The sequence below is a fragment of the Gossypium hirsutum genome, chromosome A12, assembly GCF_007990345.1.
Source record: "Gossypium hirsutum isolate 1008001.06 chromosome A12, Gossypium_hirsutum_v2.1, whole genome shotgun sequence".
In the NCBI taxonomy this organism is placed as follows: Eukaryota; Viridiplantae; Streptophyta; class Magnoliopsida; order Malvales; family Malvaceae; genus Gossypium; species Gossypium hirsutum.
In genome coordinates, this window is record NC_053435.1 from 5,584,782 (window position 1) to 5,605,228 (window position 20,447).

Consider the following 20,447-nt stretch of genomic DNA (forward strand, 5'->3'; position numbering starts at 1 on the left):
TGAAAGTGCAACCCATGTTTCTTCAACAAATTCAGAAACTATAGGATGAAGATCTGAAATTGGTACTTAAAAGACAAACGGTTCGAGATAATTTAGATTCAAAGTTCAGTATTGATGATGAAGGTATATTGCTTTATCATAACAGTATATGTGTTCCAAATAATTCAGATTTGAAGAATAATATTCTTTCTGAAGCACATAATAGTATGTATTCTATTCATTTGGGCAGTGCAAAAATTTATGGTGATCTGAAAAAGATATATTGGTGTCCTGGTATGAAAAGAGAAATTTAAGAATTTATTGTAAAATGTCTGATTTTTCAGCAAGTTAAAGCAGAGCATCAAGTGCCAACGGGTTTATTACAATCCATTATGATTCCTGAATGGAAGTGGAAGCATGTTACAATGGATTTTGTGTTAGGATTGCCTATGACTCCAAGAAAGAAAGATTCGATATGGGTGATTATTGATAGATTAACAAAGTTAGCACATTTTATTCCAGCCAAAACAGATTTTTCACTTAAGAAGTTAGCAGAATTGTATGTTTCAGAGATTGTGAGACTACATGGAGTTCCAGTATCTATTATTTCAGACTGAGATTCAAGGTTTACTTCGAGATTTTGGAATAAAATGCAAGAAGCTTTAGGTACCAGATTGAATTTTAGTACAACATTTCATCCTCAAACAGATGGACAGTTAGAGCGAGTGATTCAAATTCCAGAAGATATGTTAAGATGTTGTATACTCGAGTTTGGTGACAGTTGGGAAAGGTATTTACCTTTGGCTGAGCTTTCTTACAACAATAGCTATCAGTCTAGTATAAAAATGGCACCATTTGAGGTTCTTTATGGTAGGAAATGCAAGACTCCATTGTGTTGGTCTGAATTGAGTGAATAAAAAATAGTTGGGGTTGATTTGATTTGGGAAACCGAAGAGAAAGTCTAGATTGTTCGAGACAGTCTAAAAGCTGCTTCAGACCGTTAGAAGTCATATACAGATTTGAAACGAAGAGACATAGAATATGCAGTGGGTGATTGAGTATTTTTAAAAGTTTCACCGTGGAAGAAGGTGTTACGGTTTGGCAGAAAAGGAAAATAGAGTCTGAGATTTATAGGGCCATATGAAATTGTGGAAAGGGTTGGTCCTGTAGCTTATCGGTTGGCTTTACCTCCAGAACTTGAGAAGATTCACAATGTGTTTCATGTGCCTATGCTAAGACGGTATAGGTCAGATCCTTCACACGTAATTCCTCATACTGAAATTGAGCTTTAACCAGATATGATTTATTCAGAAGAACCAGTGAAGATTTTGGCTTGTGAAGTTAAAGAATTGTGGAACAAAAGAGTACCATTGGTTAAATTATCATGGCATTGACATGGTATGGAGGAGGCAACCTGGGAAACAGAGGAGTCAATGAGATCACAGTATCCAAATCTATTTTCGGGTAACAAATTTCGAGGACGAAATTTTTAAAGGGGGGAGAGTTATAACGGCCTAATTTTCAATGGTGTCGAAAATGGTGATTTGAGATCACTAAATTCGACAAGTAAGATTGAACAAGATAGTCATTTAATATTTATGAGTCAAGTAAGAATTTAGAAGAATTTGTGAATTGGGTGAATTAAAAGAATTTATTAGGTCAAACGGGTCAAAAGCGAGGTATTGAGACCTCGAATTTGAAAATCGAACCATAAATATTTTTAAAAATATTTTTAGAAATATTTATGGCATAGCATTAAGTTAGTATTAAAGTTTGGTTGGGAAATTTTAACATTTGGGTAGTCATTTAAATAAAAAAGACAAAATTGTAACAAAAGCAAAATTTTCTAGAAGGATTAAATAGCTCAAGTGTTAAAAGAAAGAGGATTTAAAGGGCAATTAAGCCTAAAAGTGAATAGGTTGGATGGCAAGGGCAAGAAAATCAGTAGAAAAATAAGGGAAATAAGGGAAACATTGGAAAGTCTACAACTTAACATATAAAATAAGGAAAAAATTGAAAAATCTAGAGATCTCTTCATATTTTATTAGCAAAACGCCATAGGAGGTTTGGGGAAAGCTGGTTTTTCATATTTTTACATCATGTGAGTTTAATTCTTGTTTTTTCTTGATAATTTTTATATTTTTATGAATTTTACAATTAGGTCTACTTATAGAATTCATTAGTTTTTGATTTGGTGGGTGATAAACCATAATATATGTATATTTTTACCCCATGATTGCCATATTTATGGATGATTTTTCCTTGGTTTCATTGAATTTGATGCTCCTAATACTTTAATTTCATGTTTTATACATAGGAGAGCTCAGGATGGCGAAAAGAGTAAGAAACGGGCCAAAAATAGACAAATTGGGCCTAAATCAGTGTTTCACTCGGCCTGGGCACTTTCACACGGGTGATCCACACGCCCGTGTGTGACACATGGGTAGACCACACGCCCGTGTGTCATGGCTACGTTGACATTAATCCAAGTCAGATTGCACACAACCTCAGCACTTGCACACGGATGTGTCCCTGTCGAGCCCAAGTCTAGTTCTACCCAGAAAAGGCTAATTTTAGGCATTCAAAAGCCTATATAAACACCCTAGAAGAGGATTAGAGGGGACATGAAGTACCGAAGGCAGAAAATACTATAGGACAGCCATCGAAATCATCTCGGAAGCAGGATCTCCTTCAAGACTGAAGATTTCCATTCAATTTCTACCGAAGTTTTTGGGTTTCTTTATGTTTTGTTGTTTTCCCAATTTTGAGATGTTTCCCTCTATTATTATGAACTAAACTCCCTAAATACCTAAGAGAGATGAAACCTAAAACGAATCTTATTACTATTTGAATTGTATGATAAATATTTTTTTCTTATTCTTAATTGTGAATTTAACCCTTGATTTAATATTCCAGGATATTAATTAAGGTTTTTGATGTGCTTATTCAGTGAAGCAAAAGTCCCTGTTTAAGAGTAGATCATTCATAATTAAGCGGAGTTTGCATGCAATCTTAGAGATAGGACAACATAAATCTGCTGAATTAGAGTCAAAACTAAGAAGGGAATCCATAGATCGAGTTAATGCGACTATAGGGGTTTTAATCAGAAAGAGATTTCGATTAATCAACCTAGAGTCAGTTGTTTTTAGTCTCGAAAGGGATATTAACATAAATCAGGGATTTCTACGGTTTAACTCAAGTGAATAGATCGTCTAATTCAAAAGTAATAAGTGAAGTCTAGGTGGATTCTTCTTTAGGTATTGTCTTCTCCATCGGTTTTCCTAAAGAATTTTCCAACTTTTATCTCTGTCATAATCTTAGTTAATTAGATAGTTAATTTTAATTTTTAAAACATCCCTTCGATTCTCAGGCTAGACAATAAAAAGATAGTAATTACTAGTACTTTTAGTCATCGTGGATACGATATTTCCAATCTCACCTCAACTATACTACTGCTCGATAGGTGTGCTTGCCTTAGTCGAATTTTTAGTTAGTTTTACGACCATCAAGTTTTTGGCGCCGTTACCGGGGACTAAGATATTAGGAATGCTTAATTTTTATTACTTTAGCCCTTTTTTTTATTTTTGTTGCAATTTAATTTTAATTTTAATTTTGCTTAAATTTCTAAATTTTCTTTTATCTACATCTGACAGGTTTTTATAGTTTATGACTAGAAGAAACCCGTCAAGACCTCTACTTTTCGACAATGAGATCGAAAGAACAGCTCGCAGAAATCAAAGAGAAATAAGGCGAAGCCTTCAATACATAGAGGAAGGGCAAGAGGACGAGATTCATACCACAACAGAGGAGATGGCTGAAAACCAGAATAATTCGCTACCTCCTGTGGTTGTTTGCTACCTCCTGTGGTTGGTGCAAATCCAGTAGATCAGAATCCTGCTCCTCGTACTATGTATGATTATGCTAAACCTACTTTAACAGGAATTGAATCGAGTATAGTTAGGCCTGCTGTTGCTGTAAATAATTTTGAACTGAAACCTAACACTATTCAAATGATACAACAGTTTGTTCAGTTTGATGGTTTGCAGGACGAGGATCCAAACACTCATTTAGCAAATTTTGTAGAATTCTGCGACATCTTTAAGATCAATAGAGTTTTTAACGATGTCATTTAACTTCGGTTGTTTCCATTCTCATTGAGGAACAAAGCTAAATAGTGGTTAAACTCGTTACCACGGGGGTCAATCACTACTTGGGAACAAATGACCGAAAAAGTTTTGCTTAAATATTTCCTGCCGGCTAAAACGGCTAAACTGAGGAATGATATCTCTTCTTTTATGCAGATAGATTTAGAAACTCTTTATGACGCATGGGAGAGATACAAAGACTTGTTGAGAAGGTGCCCTTACCATGGGTTACCTCTATGGTTGCAGGTTCAAGCTTTTTACAACAGTGAAACCCCTCAACAAGGCAACTGATCGATGCAGCCGCCGGTGGAACTTTAAACAATAAAACACCTGAAAAGGCTTACGAATTTATTAAAAAGATGTCACTAAATAACTATCAATAGCAAGTTATGAGACCAAAGCCGACAAAAGCAGCCGGTGTTTTCAACCTCGACGCGGTCACTATGCTATCTAACCAGGTAGAACTTTTAAATAAAAAGATTGATGGTCTGTATGGTTCTACTCAGGTACATCTAGTGATGAGGTGTGATTCAAATGGAGGAGGAGCACACAACGTAGATTATCCATCCTTCAGCCCTAGCACTGAGGAGGAACAAGTCCACTATATGGGTAATAATTCTAGACCTCAAAAATAATCCATATAGCAACACTTATAATGCAAGTTCGAGGAACCATCCCAATTTTTCATGGGGTGGTCAAGGAAATCAAAGACCACAACATCCTCCAGGTTTTCAACAACCACCTTACCAACAAGATAAGAAACCGAACCTTGAAGAGATGCTCAAAAAATTCATCTTGGTGTCGAAAACTCATTTTCAGAATACTGAAACATCACTTAAGAATCAACAAGCGTCGATTCAAGGGCTCGAAACTCAAATAAGACAGCTTGCTAAGTTGATTTCTGAATAACCACAAGGTAGCCTACAAAATAACACTGAAACTAACCCAAGGGAACAACTTCATGCGATTACTATCGGAGATGAAGAAGGGTTAGTTGAACTTGAACCTGAAGCAGAACCGAATCAATGACTTGTGGTAAGTAACGGTAAGGATGAGGTGAATCGCAATAAGCAGAAACTGGTAAGCAAAGAGTATAAACCTCGTATGCCACACCCCAATGTGATAAGGAAAGACCAAACAGACAAATAATTCGGTAAATTCCTTAAATTATTAAAAAAATTACATATTAACTTACCGTTTATTAAAGCTCTTTCGTAGATGCCAAACGCAATGAAATTTTTAAAGGAGCTCTTGGCTAATAAATGAAAGTTAAATGATGCGTCGCACGTGGAATTAAACGCAGTTTGCTTAGCTGTCTTACAAGATAGGCTATCCAACAAACTGAAAGATCCAGGGAGTTTTACTATTCCTTGTTTAATTGGTAGTTTAAATATTAAGAATGCATTGGCTGATCTAAAGGCAAGTATTAATGTCATGCCCTATAAAATGTTTAAACAACTAGGTCTTGGGAAACCCAAACAAACTAGGATGAGCATTCAATTGGCAGATAAAACAATTAGATTTCCTAGGGGTATTATTGAATACGTGCTTATAAAAATTGACAAATTTATATTCCCAGTTGACTTTGTTGTTCTAGACATGGATGAGGATAGTGACGTACCTTTAATTTTAGGAATGCCCTTTTTAGCAACTGCTAGAACTGTCATTGACGTTGGCATAGGTGAATTGATACTTCGTGTAATAGATGACACGATTAAACTTCAAGCTCGTGATTATACTAAAATATCTAGTAGTCGAGATGATTGTTTAGGTTCGGTTAATTTGAATAATGTTGCAACTCAAACTCCTTTGCAGGAGTCACCTAGGAAGAACGTGATAGAGCCTTATTCTAATCCATTCAAAAAAAAACAGAGTGACTCACGAAGAACGAAGGCTTCAGCTCGATGAAATAGACGAATGGCGAACACATGTCAAGGAGAAACCAAAAGCATACGATGAATCAAAGTGGCACCACAATAGGTGTAGGGATGAAACAACACAATTTAAGGTTGAGGATAAAGTATTGTTAGATGAAAAGGACCCCCGAATTGCTACTTCAGAGCTTAATGCAAACGGAGCGACTCTTTTCACGGTATTGAATGTTTTCCTATACGGTACAATCGAGGTAAATCATTCTCAATTCGGCACTTTTAAGGTAAATATTACTCGACTTAGACTTTATGTGGATAATAGAATCGATAATGAGAAAAAAGAGTCTCGACCCTGTGATCCACCATGACCATGCAAATAAGAGGAAAGTCGAGCTTAGACTTTAAATAAGCGCTCCTTGGGAGGCAACCCGAGCACTAACATTACTAACTAGTTTATTTTAGCTATTTTTCGTATTTCTTTTATGCAGGAACAGTGACCCACACAGCCTGGACACACGGGCGTGTCCTTGGCCGTGTGGAAACGGGGCTAAAAAATCCCCAAGTATCGAGCCACACGGCCTGCGATATATCCACACGGGGGTACGACACGGTTGTGTAAAGCACACAGCCTGGGCACACGGGCGTGTCCTAGGCCGTGTGAAAACTGGAGCAAATTTTTTTAAATTTTTAACAAGTCAGAGAGGTACACGGGCCAGGCACACGGCCGTGTGTTCAGACACACAGGCGTGTGGGATACCACACGGGCATGAGAGAAGCGAACAACGAAGAACACGGCTTGGGCACACGGGCGTGCCCCTAGGCTGTGTGACGAAGGGACATTAAATTTTCCTGACAAACAGGGGCTGAACTCGATCCACACGAGCGTGTGACACGACCGTGTGGCCCAACACGGGCTTCACATGACTGTATGCCTTTTTAAACCCCCCAAACCCTAACTTTTACTTTTATCTTCTTCCCCAACTCTCCTAACCCTAGCCGCCGCAACCCCCTCCTCCGGGCACCACCGCCCACCACCGGTCGCCCCCTCCCTTTCTCTCTTTTCTGTTCTTTTTCTTTCTTGGTCTCTTCTTTCCTTCTTTCCTCCTTATTTCCCTTTCTTCTTCCCTCATCTTTCTTCGCCATTTTTCTCTTAATCACCAACCCATTCCCCCTCTCGCCATCGCCTGACCCAGCTGTCCGACCCCGTCACCCGTCGACACTGCCGTCCGTCCAATATCCGGTCACCATCCATCATCATCGGGTTTCCCTTAATACTCATTATTATTTTATTCCTATTAATTATTTATTTCATTTTTAACTTCATTATCCTTTATTTACTGCATTATTATTATTATTTTTATTTAATCAGTTTTAACATTATAGATTTACCCTTTTGATTAGTTTGGGTACTATTTACAGTAGTTTACCAAATATTCACTGGCTGACTTCATTATTTCTCATTCTATTACAATTTGCTCCTAGCATTAGGTTTAGTCTCTCATTTAGATATTGTTACTTATTTTATAATTAGTTTATTTTTGCATGATTGGATTTTAGTACACATTTTTTAGGAATAAATTATTATTTAGGATTACTTACACTTTGTGTTATAAGCTTCATTTAAATAATTTGTGATCATTTCCTTATTTACTGACGAACTCTTTTACTTTTGCAGCTACATTATGACGAACACACGAGGCAAGAAGATTGCCGTCCCCACTTTGAAAAAGCGGAAGGGCCTCGGGCCAACCTCCTCAAGCACCTCGACCGAAGCTCGTCACCCTCTGCTTCGATTTTCGTCAGGCCCACAGGACTACCTGTTTCAGCTTCTTCGAGTACGACCATTAGGAGTGGGCTGTTGTATTGATTAGGCCACTTTAGAGCAGGTTCACCTTGCTCACCTTGTTCGATTCCATCTCGATACTGCACCGCGGGATTGGTTCTTTGCAATTATCAAACCCGCCTATTCGGAGCTGACCTTGGAGTTTTGCACTACGTTCCATCTACAACATGTGATTAATACACATGACGAAGCTGGTACTATCATTTTTAGACTCGGTGGACTCTAAGGCACATGGGTGTACCAGAGTTTGGAGCTGCTTTGGGCTTTTACATGGAGGAGTTCATGGCTTTTGAGAATTTTTTACAACTTCACCAGTACATACACTACTCACCCTCTTGCTGTTGGACCGACCTTACGGCGAGTACTGTTCCTTATGACGCAAGTCGCTCAAAGGTGACTTTTCTTCCACCAGCACTACGTTACATCCATTCTAACTTGGCTTATACCTTAACTGGGAAGAGAGAGAGCACCGACGTCGTTAGCACCACCGATGCTTACTTCTTATGGAGCATGGCGACTGGTCATGTCTTTGACTTGGCATATTTTATCGCCCTCGCTTTTCGCTACCAGACGAATTGCCATAGGAAGGGTCCCGTTTGCCTTGAACCCTACGTGACTCATCTCACTTGACACTTTGGCTTCTTCGACACTCCATAAATGTCATCGACACTCACACTAGTCGACCAGATGTCTTCTTAAGGAATATCTAGCATGATCCACATGAGGATGATAGAGCAATGCTATGGATTCGACCCACCTCAATACAGACTCGTTCAGTCCGATGACTAGGATGAGCCAGAGGATATTACTGATGATGTCCCTCCCCATCACGAGGAGCCACCCCCCACCACCACCACCACCAAGTCACTGACCTCCTGCTACCACTTTGACAGATTTATCTGAGCGATTCACTCGCTTTGAGCATCAGTGTTTTGAGCGATTCGACAACATCGATGCCACTCTTCAACAAATTTGTCACCACCTCCACATCTCTCCTTCGGCATCATCCACCCACGAGGCATCCGATGATGAGGACCTTTGAGTCCCTTTATTTTATTTTTATTTTTATTACAACTCTATTTTGTCTCTTATTTATTTTTGAAGACTTATGTTTTTTTGAACTACGTTTATCTTTATAATTATTATTAAGTGATCCCTTAATTCTCTTCCACAGTGGTGTTTATTTTCTTATTAGTACCCAGAATCATGCCTTTCATTAGGCTTTCTCTACAATTTTTGCTTTCGCTCTTCCAAGGATTTCATCCAAAAATTCAGGGCAGTTTCGCTTCTCTCTCTCTTTTCTGATATTATGCTTCTATTGCTATTATCTATATTTGTACATTGAGGACAATGTACATTTTAAGTGTGGGGAGGTTATTTAGGTGATTATCAGAAAATCCCTAAATTTTGCATCTTGTTCTCAAATAATTTTCTCATATCATTATTAGAGTGAATTCTGATTGATTTATGATTTTTGTTGATATGTTTTGAATTAAATCATAGATAACTGTGCGTTGATTGTTTAAACTTTAAAGGATCAAGCATGATAAGTTGATTTTTTAGAATTAAAATTGCTAGGTTGTTTCCCTGAATTGAGGTATTAGCTTGAAGTTTTGAATTTACAGGATTGACATCAAATACCCATAAATTTCGTGAGATTTTGAGCCTTTTAGAGCATATATCTTTCTTGCTCACTGATTGTTTTTATGAGTGCATCAACATTGATTTGCTATTCTAGAACTTGCATCGATTATACATGTCGAGACCACATCTTTGATTTGATATACTAAAATGATAAAGGCACTTAGGTTTTAACCCATTTACCCCATAAAAAGCCTACCCACATAATTGACCCCTCGTGAACCCCTTTGAGCCTTAACTATTATTTCTTGATTTTTCCCCTTAATATTAACCCACAACTTAACCCTTTTTGTTTCATTAATAATTTCTCCTTTTTTATCGAGATTTAATTTGATTAGTTACCTAATTATGTTCATTCATTCCAGTTGCTGAATTATTTCTTAATATGTATTTTCCATTCCTGTTCTTGTTCTTAAAAAAAACCATATAGTCATATTCTTCCAATTACATATTGTTTTAAAAGAGCTTGTATAAGTTAAAGTCAGTATATTGAGAAAAAGCTCACATCTTTAGTCTCAGATAGTTCGAATCCTAGCATTTTTTTTTATAATTTTGTGATTAGCTTTAATTTTTCTAAGTTTGGTAATTTATCAAATTAATCTCCAGTCTAACCCTCTTTTACAGCCTTTATCCACAGCTTTAACCCAAGCCCTATTACAACCTTGTTAAAGACCTTTTGATTTGTGTGTCATTTCATTGTAGTGGTGGAGATTTGATTTTCATGCAAGCCTATGGTAATAACTTTTCATGTTTGACTATTGGGTGTTTAATTATTGAACCTTAAACACTTTGAGTGATTTGAGTGAATCATTAGTGAGGATGTCAACTTTGTCAATTTGAAACTAAAGGGTGATTACTTAGATAAAGGGGATACTTATGATTTTATGATTGAAATGCTCAATTTGGATTGTTTGAAACTTTAATGTTCTTTTAGTTAAGCTCTTAATGTATGATTACTTATGAATTATTTCGAACATTATTGATGAGAATTATAAGTTGAGAAGGATTTATTTTAATTGTGAGTTGAGGATTTTGCTTGAGGACAAGCAAATGCTTAAGTGTGGGGATATTTGATAAACCATAATATATACATATTTTTACCCCATTATTGACATATTTATGGATGATTTTTCCTTGGTTTCATTGAATTTGATGCTCCTAATCCTTTAATTTCATGTTTTATACTCAGGAGTGCTCAGGATGGCGAAAAGAGCAAGAAACGGGCCAAAAATAGACAAATTGGGCCTAAATCAGTGTTTCACACGGGCTGAAACTTCCACACGGGTGATCCACACGCCTGTGTGTGACACACGGGAAGACCACACGCCCGTGTGTCATAGCTATGTTGACATTAATCCAAGTCAGAAGTGTACACGGCCTGAGTACTTGCACACGGACGTGTCTCTGTCGAGCTCAAGTCTAGTTCTACTCGAAAAAGGTTAATTTTTGGCTATTTTGGGAATTCAAAAGTCTATATAAACACCCTAGAAGAGGATTAGAGGGGACACGGAGAGTCGAAGGCAGAAAATACTGTAGGACAGCCATCAGAATCATCTCGGAAGCAGGATTCCTTCAAGACTGAAGATCTCCATTCAATTTCAACTGAATTTTTTGGGTTTCTTTATGTTTTGTTGTTTTGCCAATTTTGAGATGTTTTCCTCTATTGTTATGAACTAAACTCCCTAAATACCTAAGAGAGATGAAACCTAAGATGAATCTTATTACTATTTGAATTATATGAAAAATACTTGTTTTTATTCCTAATTGTGAATTTAACCCTTGCTTTAATATTCCAGGATATTAATTAAGGTTTTTGATGTGCTTATTCAGTGGAGCAAAAGTCCCTGTTTAAGAGTAGATCATTCATAATTAAGCGGAGTTGCATGCAATCCTAGAGATAGGATGACATAAATCTGCCAAATTAGAATCAAATCTAATAAGGGAATCCATAGATCGAGTTAATGCAAAAATAGGGGTTTTAATCAGAAAGAGATTTCGATTAATCAACCTAGAGTCAGTTGTTTTTAGTTTCGAAAGGGATATTAACATAAATCAGGGATTTCTACAGTTTAACTCAAATGAATAAATCGTCTAATTCAAAAGTATGAATTCTAGGTGGATTCTTCTTTATGTATTGTCTTCTCCATCGGTTTTCCTAAAGTATTTTCCAACTTTTATCTCTATTGTAATCTTATTTAATTAGATAGTTAATTTTAGTTTTTAAAACATCCCTTCGATTCTCAGGCTAGATAATAAAAGATAGTAATTACTAGTACTTTTAGTCCTTATGGATACGATATTTTTGGTCTCACCTCAACTATACTACTGTTCGATAAATGCACTTGCCTTAGTCGAATTTTTAGTTAGTTTTACGACCATCAGTGGGTGAAATTGGAAGTTACCCTGGCTGATTAAGGGAATTTTATGATGAATTATTATGAAATTTAAGTTCTAATTTCATATTAAGGTGGTTTTATTAAGTAATTTTGATAGAAAATGGTATTTAGGACCTAATTGTGAAAAAGTTGTGAATTAGAGGTTGGTGTTGAAATTCAGAATATAAAAGGTTGTGAAATAGTTTATAATGATAAAATAAAGTGTTAATTGAGAAAAATTAGTTCAATTGATGGGTGAATTGAGCAGGGACTAAATTGTAAAAATTGTAAATTTTGGGGTAAATGTGTAATTTCAAAAGTTGAAAAGCATAAATTGTGAAGTGAAATAGAAATGAAATAAATTCTAATGAGTGAAAATATTTTATATTATAGATCAAGAATCCAAAGGCGAACGAGGAAAAGAAAAAGTTACAGAATAGTTCCTAGATTTTAAAATCTTCTACAAATCTGCCGGGTAAGTTCATATGGTTGAATTTACATGTTTATTTGTGAATGATTGAATGATATAATGTGTTAGCATATATGAACATGCTGTGGGATTGTGAAAATTATGTTAAAATGAAAGAATAAAGGTGGAAATTCAAATTGGGAAAAATGAAGGATTGAGTACGTTCGTATTGTGACATGTGATGAATTGATAGATAAGATCATGGTTTATCCATAGAAAAGCTGTGAAACGTAGGTATGGTATCATCCATACTGATTTGTGAAACATAGGTATGGTATTAACCATACTGAGTTGTGAAACGTAGGTATGGTATTATCCATACTGAGTTAAGAAACGTAGGTATGACATTTCCCATACCGAGTTGTGAAATGCAGGTGTGGTATTTCAATAAGGAAAACCACACTGAGTTGTGCATCACAGCACTGAGTAACGACGTACTCAATTTCGTAAGCCGTTTCCTAATTTGATAATAAGTAATACAAGAGGAGTGAACCAAATGAAACAGATTGAGTAGTTGTTAATGTTTAGCTCAACTATGTGAAGTATTATAACAATGGTTGTGGATGGCAGGGAACTATAGTAAATGTTTTGTTATTGTTTGGAAATATTATGATTGGTAAGCATTCCTTTTAAACCTATGAACTTACTAAGCTTCAATAAGCTTACTTGTGTGTGTTTGATATTTTTATGTAGATTGAATTGAAGTGAAGTTGGTAGATCGGATCAACACAACAAGGCACATTATTCAGATCAATTCCAGTAGCTTTTGTTTTATGTTTAAAGATTTATATGACATGTAAAGAGTTTAAATGAAATGAAGTAAAGATGTTATAAACTAGTTAACAATATTTTGTACTAAAACAGTTTTTGGTTAGTAGCAGTAGTTTGATTTTGAAAATTCACCATAAATTATGGAAGTTTAATTATAAGTTGAATAAGATATGAAATTAAATCCTATTGAATCTAGTTTCATATAGAAGAAACAGTGTAAGCAAAAGACTTCCATATTAGAAGATATTTGAATTTTTGTGAGGCAAGGTCAGAGTGATTTCGAGCTCCCCTATTCTGACTTTGGAAAATCATTAAAAATTGTAAAACAATATTTGTGGGTTATAATTTATATTCTTAAAATCCTCAATGAGTCTAGTTTGAAAAGAAACAAACAAAAACATCACCTGAAATCTGTACTATGAGATAATTGATTTTTAGTAAAGAAATGTCGAAATTGTCAAATAGCAGAACAGGGGTAAATTTTAAGAATAAACTATACTTTCTGGCTAATCCAGAAACTCTAAAAATTTTATGGTAGAAAGATATACGAGTCTAGTTTCAAATGATTTTGATGGATTTTAATTTGGAGTTCTGTATCTCCAGATATAAATAATTTAGTGACTATGACTCCAGTGGATAGCTTTGATGTGAATATAAGTAAATAATGGAATTTTTGTGTAATTATTCCGTAAACTTCGGCAACATCTTGTAACCCTGTTCCAATGACGGATGTGGGTTAAGAGTGTCACATATAACACATATTAAAGACAAAGTAATAAATAAACTTAATTTCAAAAAAAGCTGTAGAATTAAATTACTAAATTCAAATGATTCATTGGCTTCCAACCTCCACATGCAAAATTTTGCATGAAATTAAACATTCTCATCTTGCATTTAGGCCCTTCGATCATGGCCCAATCTCGGATTCTTTTAATTGAGTCACATGATGTGCCCGATATCACTTCAAGGACGTTTGAAATTCCCAGTAATGGGGCTTACATTTATATATAGAGAGTTGGTACTTGTATATATAGTTAAAGATAGATAAACGATGGAAGACCAAATTTAGTAGAATCCATATCCAAAATTCATTGAAAAATGTAAAGAGCTTGGAAACAGAAAAAGTTTTTCTCTTGTTGAGATGATGATGATAGCAAGGCAATGGTTAACTTGGTAAGGGAGATTGAAACCGTGACTTGTTACATGTTTGAGAATTTGTTGTCCCTTCTCTCAGGGCCAAAAGAACAATGAAAGAAGACCAGCTGGTTGTTAGTTTCCAGAGTCGAATAGCAAACAGGAAGAGACATTAATGAATTTGAAAATGTTGATGCTGGTTGTGGGTCAGGAGATGAACACATCATGTTGAGATGCAAAACCAGCTAAAGGACTCGTATTGGCTAAAAAAACAGTAGTAAAAATAATAAATAAATAATTTCATTCCCATACATGTGTTGCTGCATAAAAAAAACAAATTGTTAGAAGCAAGCGGATCTTGCCTCCTTGCAGAACCTAATCAACAAGACAGCAATAACAAGAAGAAGACGAGACAAGTTAAAAGCAACTGATTCATTAATACAAGGCATTGAATGTACTACCACCCTGCGCATTATTGTATAATATTTGTATATATGGATATTATGGCATTGAAAACTAGTAGTGTTTGTTGCTACCGAAGGGTGATGAGTTGTTGTGATTGTGGAGAGGAGACACAGCAGAAACATTTTGGCTATTAGTTGTGGGGATCGAGATCGAGTTAGTTCATGTTGCTTGCTTCCAGTTGATATTTAAAATGGTTGAGATTCCTCGTGTCTGCCCTCAACCTATAATATATATGTTGAGCAGATGGTAAGGGGACTACAGCAAATAGCTAAGCAGAGTTGAAAACACATATCGCTTTTGCATAACAAGAAAATGGCAGCCTCTTACCATGCTCGATCAAACAGCTTACCCTCAAGGCAACACCCCATCGTTTCACAAATCGACGAGAACTTGAACCGATTGAGGGCATCTCAATCAGCCTCTACATCATCATCCATAGGCCCCAATCTAAGTGGTCTTCAGGATTTGCATGAATGTGTTGATGTATTGCTTCAATTTCCCCTCACCCAACAAGCTCTCGCCCAAGATAAGCAAAGGGAAATGGTTGAAGAGATTTTGGATGGATCTCTCCTGCTCTTGGATGTATGTACCACTGCTAAGGATGCCTTGTTGCAGACAAAGGAATGCACACAAGAGCTTCAATCAATTTTGCGCAGAAGACGTGGAGCCGAAGGGCTTGCTAATGAGTTTAGGAAATACTTGACATCTAGGAAAGCCATGAAAAGGGCAATCTGCAAGGCCTTAAAGAACTTGAAGCATATACAGAATAAACTCAGTACTCCTGGCGAGAATGGAGCTGTGATTAGCATCTTAAGAGATGTAGAAGCAATTACCATCAGCGTGCTAGAATCCATATTGTCCTTTATTTCAGGGCCAGCGGCAGAATCAAAATCGAGCCGTTGGCCGCTGGTTTCGAAGCTAATGCACCAGAAGAAAGTAATGTGCGAGGAAGAACAGAAAGCAAATGAAATTTTGAGTGCTGAAGCTGCAGTGCGTTCCTGCATCAAATCCGTGAAGCGTGTCGAGAACGTGCAAAAGGAGCTTCAAAGCTCAGAGTTGAGCATCCAAGATCTTGAAGAGGGCCTTGAAACCCTCTCCAGGCGTATGATCAAAACTAGAGTTACTGTTCTTAATATCATCAGCTGTTAAATATTGGCATCGCAGTTGTACATATATACTGTAATTTTACAGAGGTTATACAATAGAAAAGAAATACAAAGATTATACAATCTTCTTTCTCAAAATTCTACCTCTTGTGAAATCATTTAGTTATATTTCCAAAATGGTTGCAGTAATTTTTTACTTCAAACCTATTCAACCACGAGCAAGAAAAAACTTGAAAAATACTTTTATCCAGTACATGCTAATATCCAAAACTTACACCCCAATCCCAGTAACTTAAACCTACCTTTAATTTTCCCAAGTTGAATTATAGAGCCTCGTCATCACAACTGGTATCTTGGAATATCCCAGGAAACATTTCTATGAATATGTGAGCTGCCAGGATTCCTCTTGTCCCACTGAAGACAATGGAAGACTTGCTAAAAATTAAAAACTCCATGGCCGTCAGTTTATCACATGGAAGATGGCAATGAAAAGATACTAATTTGATATTATGTTAATCATAAAATTTTCTTATGTTAGGGGAAAAGGAAGCAAGGATCAGAAAGTGGATCTTGTTCAACTTCAGACCCTTCTTTACTTGGTTATCAAATTGCATGAAAAATAATGGTAAGTGCTAACACACACGTTGAAATAATGAATTGGTTGTCTGTTTTTCCTTAATATATTTGAAAAATGTCACCAACTCCCGTGCATTGGCAACTAGGATGGTTTCAACGTGTGCAAAGAAATGGCAAGGATATATATATTAAAGTGCTTGGATAGTGAGCTGGAGAGATGGTAGAGGGGAGACATTTCATGATTATTGCTGCCACCCTTTGATCGAGATCTTAATTAATCATGTCAATATTAGCAGATAGAAGAAGCATTTGAGATTCCCTTTGTCTCCATGGATTGATATGAATATATATATATAACTTGGGAGTAGATGCCTAGTATTTCAGTGAAAATTGCAAGAAACGTTGATTCAACAAATAGGCTTCTTTGCTCAGAACAAAAAAAAATGGCAGCCACTCGATCCAACAGTTTCCCCCGCTCATCTAGACAACACCCACTAGCAACAGAAGTTAATGAGCATTTGAATAGATTGAGGGCTTCTAAAGAGGCATCTACTTCATCATCATCAATAAGCCATAAACTAAATGGCTTTCAAGATTTGTATGATTGTGTTGTTAAGTTCCTTCAGTTGCCTCTGTCCCGCCATGCTTTAGCCCACGAATGTGCTGATGAGTTGTTGGATGGTTCTCTTAGACTCCTCGACCTTTGCAGCACTACTAAAGATATTGTGCTGCAAACAAAAGAAAGCGCAAGTGAACTTCAATCGACTTTGCGTCGAAGGAAAATCGGTGAAGCCAAGATCGTAAGTGAAGTGAGGAAATACATGAGCTCCAAGAAAGTTTCCAAAAAGACTATCCACAAGGCATTGGGAAACTTGAAGGTCATACAAAGGAAAAACACAGTCTCACCTTCAGAAACTGTTAGCATGCTGAAGGAGATTGAAACAGTGACTTGTTCTATGTTTGAGGATTTGTTATCTCTCATCTCCGGACCAAAGCCTGGAAGTTGGTTATCAGTTTCGAAACTATTGCATCAAAGAAGAATAGCGTGCGAAGATGCTGGAAGAAACGTGAATGGATTCGAAAAGGCTGATGTTGCTTTGAAATCCTTCGGAATAACCAAGTCTGAGATCATAAATCTTGAGATGCAAAACCAGCTAAAAGACTTGGAGCTATTTATTCAAGATCTTGAAGATGGACTTGAATGCCTCTTCAGGTGTATGATCAAAGCAAGAGTCTCGCTTCTTAACATCCTTACCCTGTAACAGCCCAAACCCAATTTTGGATTACATCATGTATAGAAATCAAATATACATACATACATACATACATACATACATATAAATGAAATACTCTTTTCCATTTCCATACGACAAAAGCTCCCTGTTATTTTTCCTCTCTCAATAGCATTTGTTTTAACCTTCTTTTCTTCTAGAGAAAACAAAAAAGTTACATAAAACAATAAATAGATAGTAATGAAACAAAGTTAACCTTGGATTTTTGTATTTTACTTTCTTCTTAAATATGATGCAATTAATTTATCAAGTTTGAGGCTGGTAGGATTCCTTTTGTCTCTAAATTAAACAACAATCAATCCATTCACATGGATGTATGCATTAATAATGATAACAGCAATGTTCAAAGGTGGCAACTACAGCAGCAACTTGCATACAACCATGCAATCATGCACAAGCATGCAAGTGACCGAGCATCACAGCTGAAGCATGCTATTGTCCAAGGAGTAATTCGATTGGCATGTCCATGTGACAATTGACTTTTGTTGTTTCAATGTAACCTTTTTGTATCTGCTAAGGTTTAGTTAGATACTTAGTTGTTTTAGTAGCTATTTAGGAAGTCATTATGCTGATTTAACAGGTTATTCACTTGCACAAGCAAACTTTGTTTTTTACCAATGTAATCCATCTACTTATGTACATATAATTTTGAACTTTTCAAGTAACAAGCATAGCCAACTTGTTCTCTCAATTTGTTCATCCGATTTTGCTTCTGTTTTGAGCTTTCAAACACAAAATTTCTTTACTTTGTTTCATTGATCATTTGATTGAAACTTAACACATACTTTATCCGGGTTTATTACTTTGCTGCTCTAGTTTCAACTAAAGGTTCATATTTTATCCGGGTAAAATAGATCTATTTCTCTTCCTGTGTCAAAAACTCTACAAATGGTATCAAGAGCCTGTTATCTTTGAGGGCCTTGGTTGTGCACAGTTTGTGGCTGACTCTTGTTTGAAAGAAAGAAGCAGGAGCTGTTGTTGTTGGCCGGTTTTTTAGTTGCTGCAAGTATGAGCTTCTCACTACCACCACTACCTATTTTTGCTGGTGAAAATTACAACATCTGGGCTGTGAAAATGAGGACATACCTACAGGCACGTGACCTGTGGAACATGGTCCAAAATGACACTGAGCCACCTCCCCTAAGAGCAAACCCAACCATTGCTCAGATTAGGCAGTATAATGAAGATTGTTCAAAGAAGTACAAGGCCATGTCATGCCTTCAAAGTGGAGTTTTAGATGTGATCTTCACAAGGATAATGGCCTGTGACAGTCCAAAGCAGGCATGGGACAAACTCAAGGAGGAGTTTCAAGGATCTGAGAAGACTAGGCAACAGCAACTAATAAACCTGAGAAGAGACTTTGAGAATCTGAGGATGAAGGAGTCAGAGACTGTCAAGCAGTATGCTGACAGGATAATGGCCACTGTCAACAACATAAGATTGCTTGGGGATGATTTCAGTGACCAAAAGGTAGTTGAAAAAGTCATAACAACCCTGCCAGAGAAGTATGAATCAAAGATCTCTTCCTTGGAGGACTCGAGGGACCTATCAACTATTCCATTGACAGATTTGATAAATGCTCTCTATGCACAAGAGCAAAGAAGAGCAAACAGAATGGAGAGTATTCTGAGGGAGCCTTTCAAGCCAGAGGCAGAGAAGGCTCAAACTCGAGCTCCAGCTTCAATGGCAAGAAGCCTTGGACAAAAAAGAAGGACAAAGGCAAGAAAGAAGCCACCAAAAGAAAGTTTCCACCTTGTGCTCATTGCAAGAAGACCAATCACCTTGAAAAATACTGCTGGTACAAGCCTGACATTCAGTGTAGAGGGTGCAAACAGCTTGGACACATTGAAAAGGTGTGTAAAAACAAAACAAAACCACAGTTACACCATCAGATTCAAGCTCAGACTGCTGAAGATGTTAAAGCACAGGAAGAGCATATCTTCAAAGCTTCTTGTGTTGCAAGCTCGAGCAAGGTTAGCAAGACGTGGTTGATTGATAATGGGTGTACTCATCACATGGCTTCAAACAGAAGCATGTTCAAGGAGCTAGACACCACATTTGTGACCAAAGTCAGAATAAGGAATGGTGAGCTCATAGAGGCCAAAGGCAAAGGCAAGGCTGTAATAGGCACAAAGTCAGGAAACAAAACTATCTCTGAGGTTTTCTATGTACCTGACATTGACCAAAATCTGCTAAGTGTTGGTTAGTTACTTGAGAAGGGTTACTCTCTCATTTTTGAAGGCAAGGTGTGTGTAATCAAAGATGCTGTCGACCAAGTGTTAGCAACAGTAGCCATGAGTGATCGAAGTTTCACTTTGGATGTAAATCAGCTAGAGCCAAAGACACATATGGCTCAGGCTGATGAGTCAAGTTTGTGGCATAGGAGGCTAGGCCATGTGAACTACAAGTCACTTGGCTTACTGCACAAAATGAGCCTGGTAGAAGACATGTCCTGCATTGAGCCAAAGAAGGATGTGTGTGAAGTCTGACAGCTTGGCAAGCAGACTAGACTACCCTTTCCTGCCAACAAAGCATGGAGAGCTCAAGAGAGGCTCCAGTTGGTTCATACAGACATCTATGGACCCATGAAGACCACTTCCGCAAATGGGAACAGGTACTTTGCACTCTTTATTGATGGTTGCACTAGGTTCTGTTGGGTAACTTTTTTGAAGCAAAAGTCAGATGTTGCTGACTTCTTTTGCAAATTCAAGGCTTTGGCTGAAAAGCAAGCCAACTGTAAGCTGAAATGCTTAAGGTCAGATAATGGGACTGAGTATGTG

At 36.9% G+C, this 20,447-nt stretch overlaps 3 protein-coding genes and 1 non-coding gene across 4 annotated transcripts; 3 read left to right on the top strand and 1 right to left on the bottom strand.

Annotated features, from left to right (window-relative positions):
- Positions 1 to 4,247: 4,247 nt before the first annotated feature.
- Positions 4,248 to 4,354, bottom strand: LOC121211814 (small nucleolar RNA R71). The gene has a single exon (XR_005907032.1). It is a non-coding gene; the product is annotated as a small nucleolar RNA R71 (small nucleolar RNA).
- A 10,651-nt stretch (positions 4,355 to 15,005) lies between these two features.
- On the top strand, positions 15,006 to 15,842 carry LOC107887723 (uncharacterized). The gene has a single exon (XM_016811960.2). It carries the CDS (start codon positions 15,006 to 15,008, stop codon positions 15,840 to 15,842), a length of 837 nt encoding a protein of 278 aa, XP_016667449.2.
- Positions 15,843 to 16,767: 925 nt separating this feature from the next.
- Positions 16,768 to 17,637, top strand: LOC121210836 (uncharacterized). The gene has a single exon (XM_041082541.1). The coding sequence runs from the start codon at positions 16,819 to 16,821 to the stop codon at positions 17,635 to 17,637; it is 819 nt and encodes a 272-aa protein (XP_040938475.1). The 5' UTR covers positions 16,768 to 16,818.
- Positions 17,638 to 17,975: 338 nt separating this feature from the next.
- Positions 17,976 to 20,156, top strand: LOC121211354 (uncharacterized). Its single transcript, XM_041084106.1, has 4 exons — positions 17,976 to 18,113; positions 18,637 to 19,640; positions 19,697 to 19,826; positions 19,875 to 20,156. The coding sequence occupies exons 1-4, from the start codon at positions 17,976 to 17,978 to the stop codon at positions 20,154 to 20,156; spliced, it is 1,554 nt and encodes a 517-aa protein (XP_040940040.1).
- Positions 20,157 to 20,447: the final 291 nt, after the last annotated feature.

What these genes read in the sequence shown, in the direction of transcription:
- LOC107887723 (XM_016811960.2), top strand. Translation starts at nt 15,006, where the DNA reads ATGGCAGCCTCTTACCATGCTCGATCAAACAGCTTACCCTCAAGGCAA.
- LOC121210836 (XM_041082541.1), top strand. Translation starts at nt 16,819, where the DNA reads ATGGCAGCCACTCGATCCAACAGTTTCCCCCGCTCATCTAGACAACAC.
- LOC121211354 (XM_041084106.1), top strand. Translation starts at nt 17,976, where the DNA reads ATGGATGTATGCATTAATAATGATAACAGCAATGTTCAAAGGTGGCAA. An exon ending in AGCATGCTATTGTCCAAGGA is followed by an intron (nt 18,114 to 18,636) that starts GTAATTCGATTG and finishes AGAAAGAAGCAG; the next exon opens with GAGCTGTTGTTGTTGGCCGG. An exon ending in GTGTTGCAAGCTCGAGCAAG is followed by an intron (nt 19,641 to 19,696) that starts GTTAGCAAGACG and finishes GGCTTCAAACAG; the next exon opens with AAGCATGTTCAAGGAGCTAG.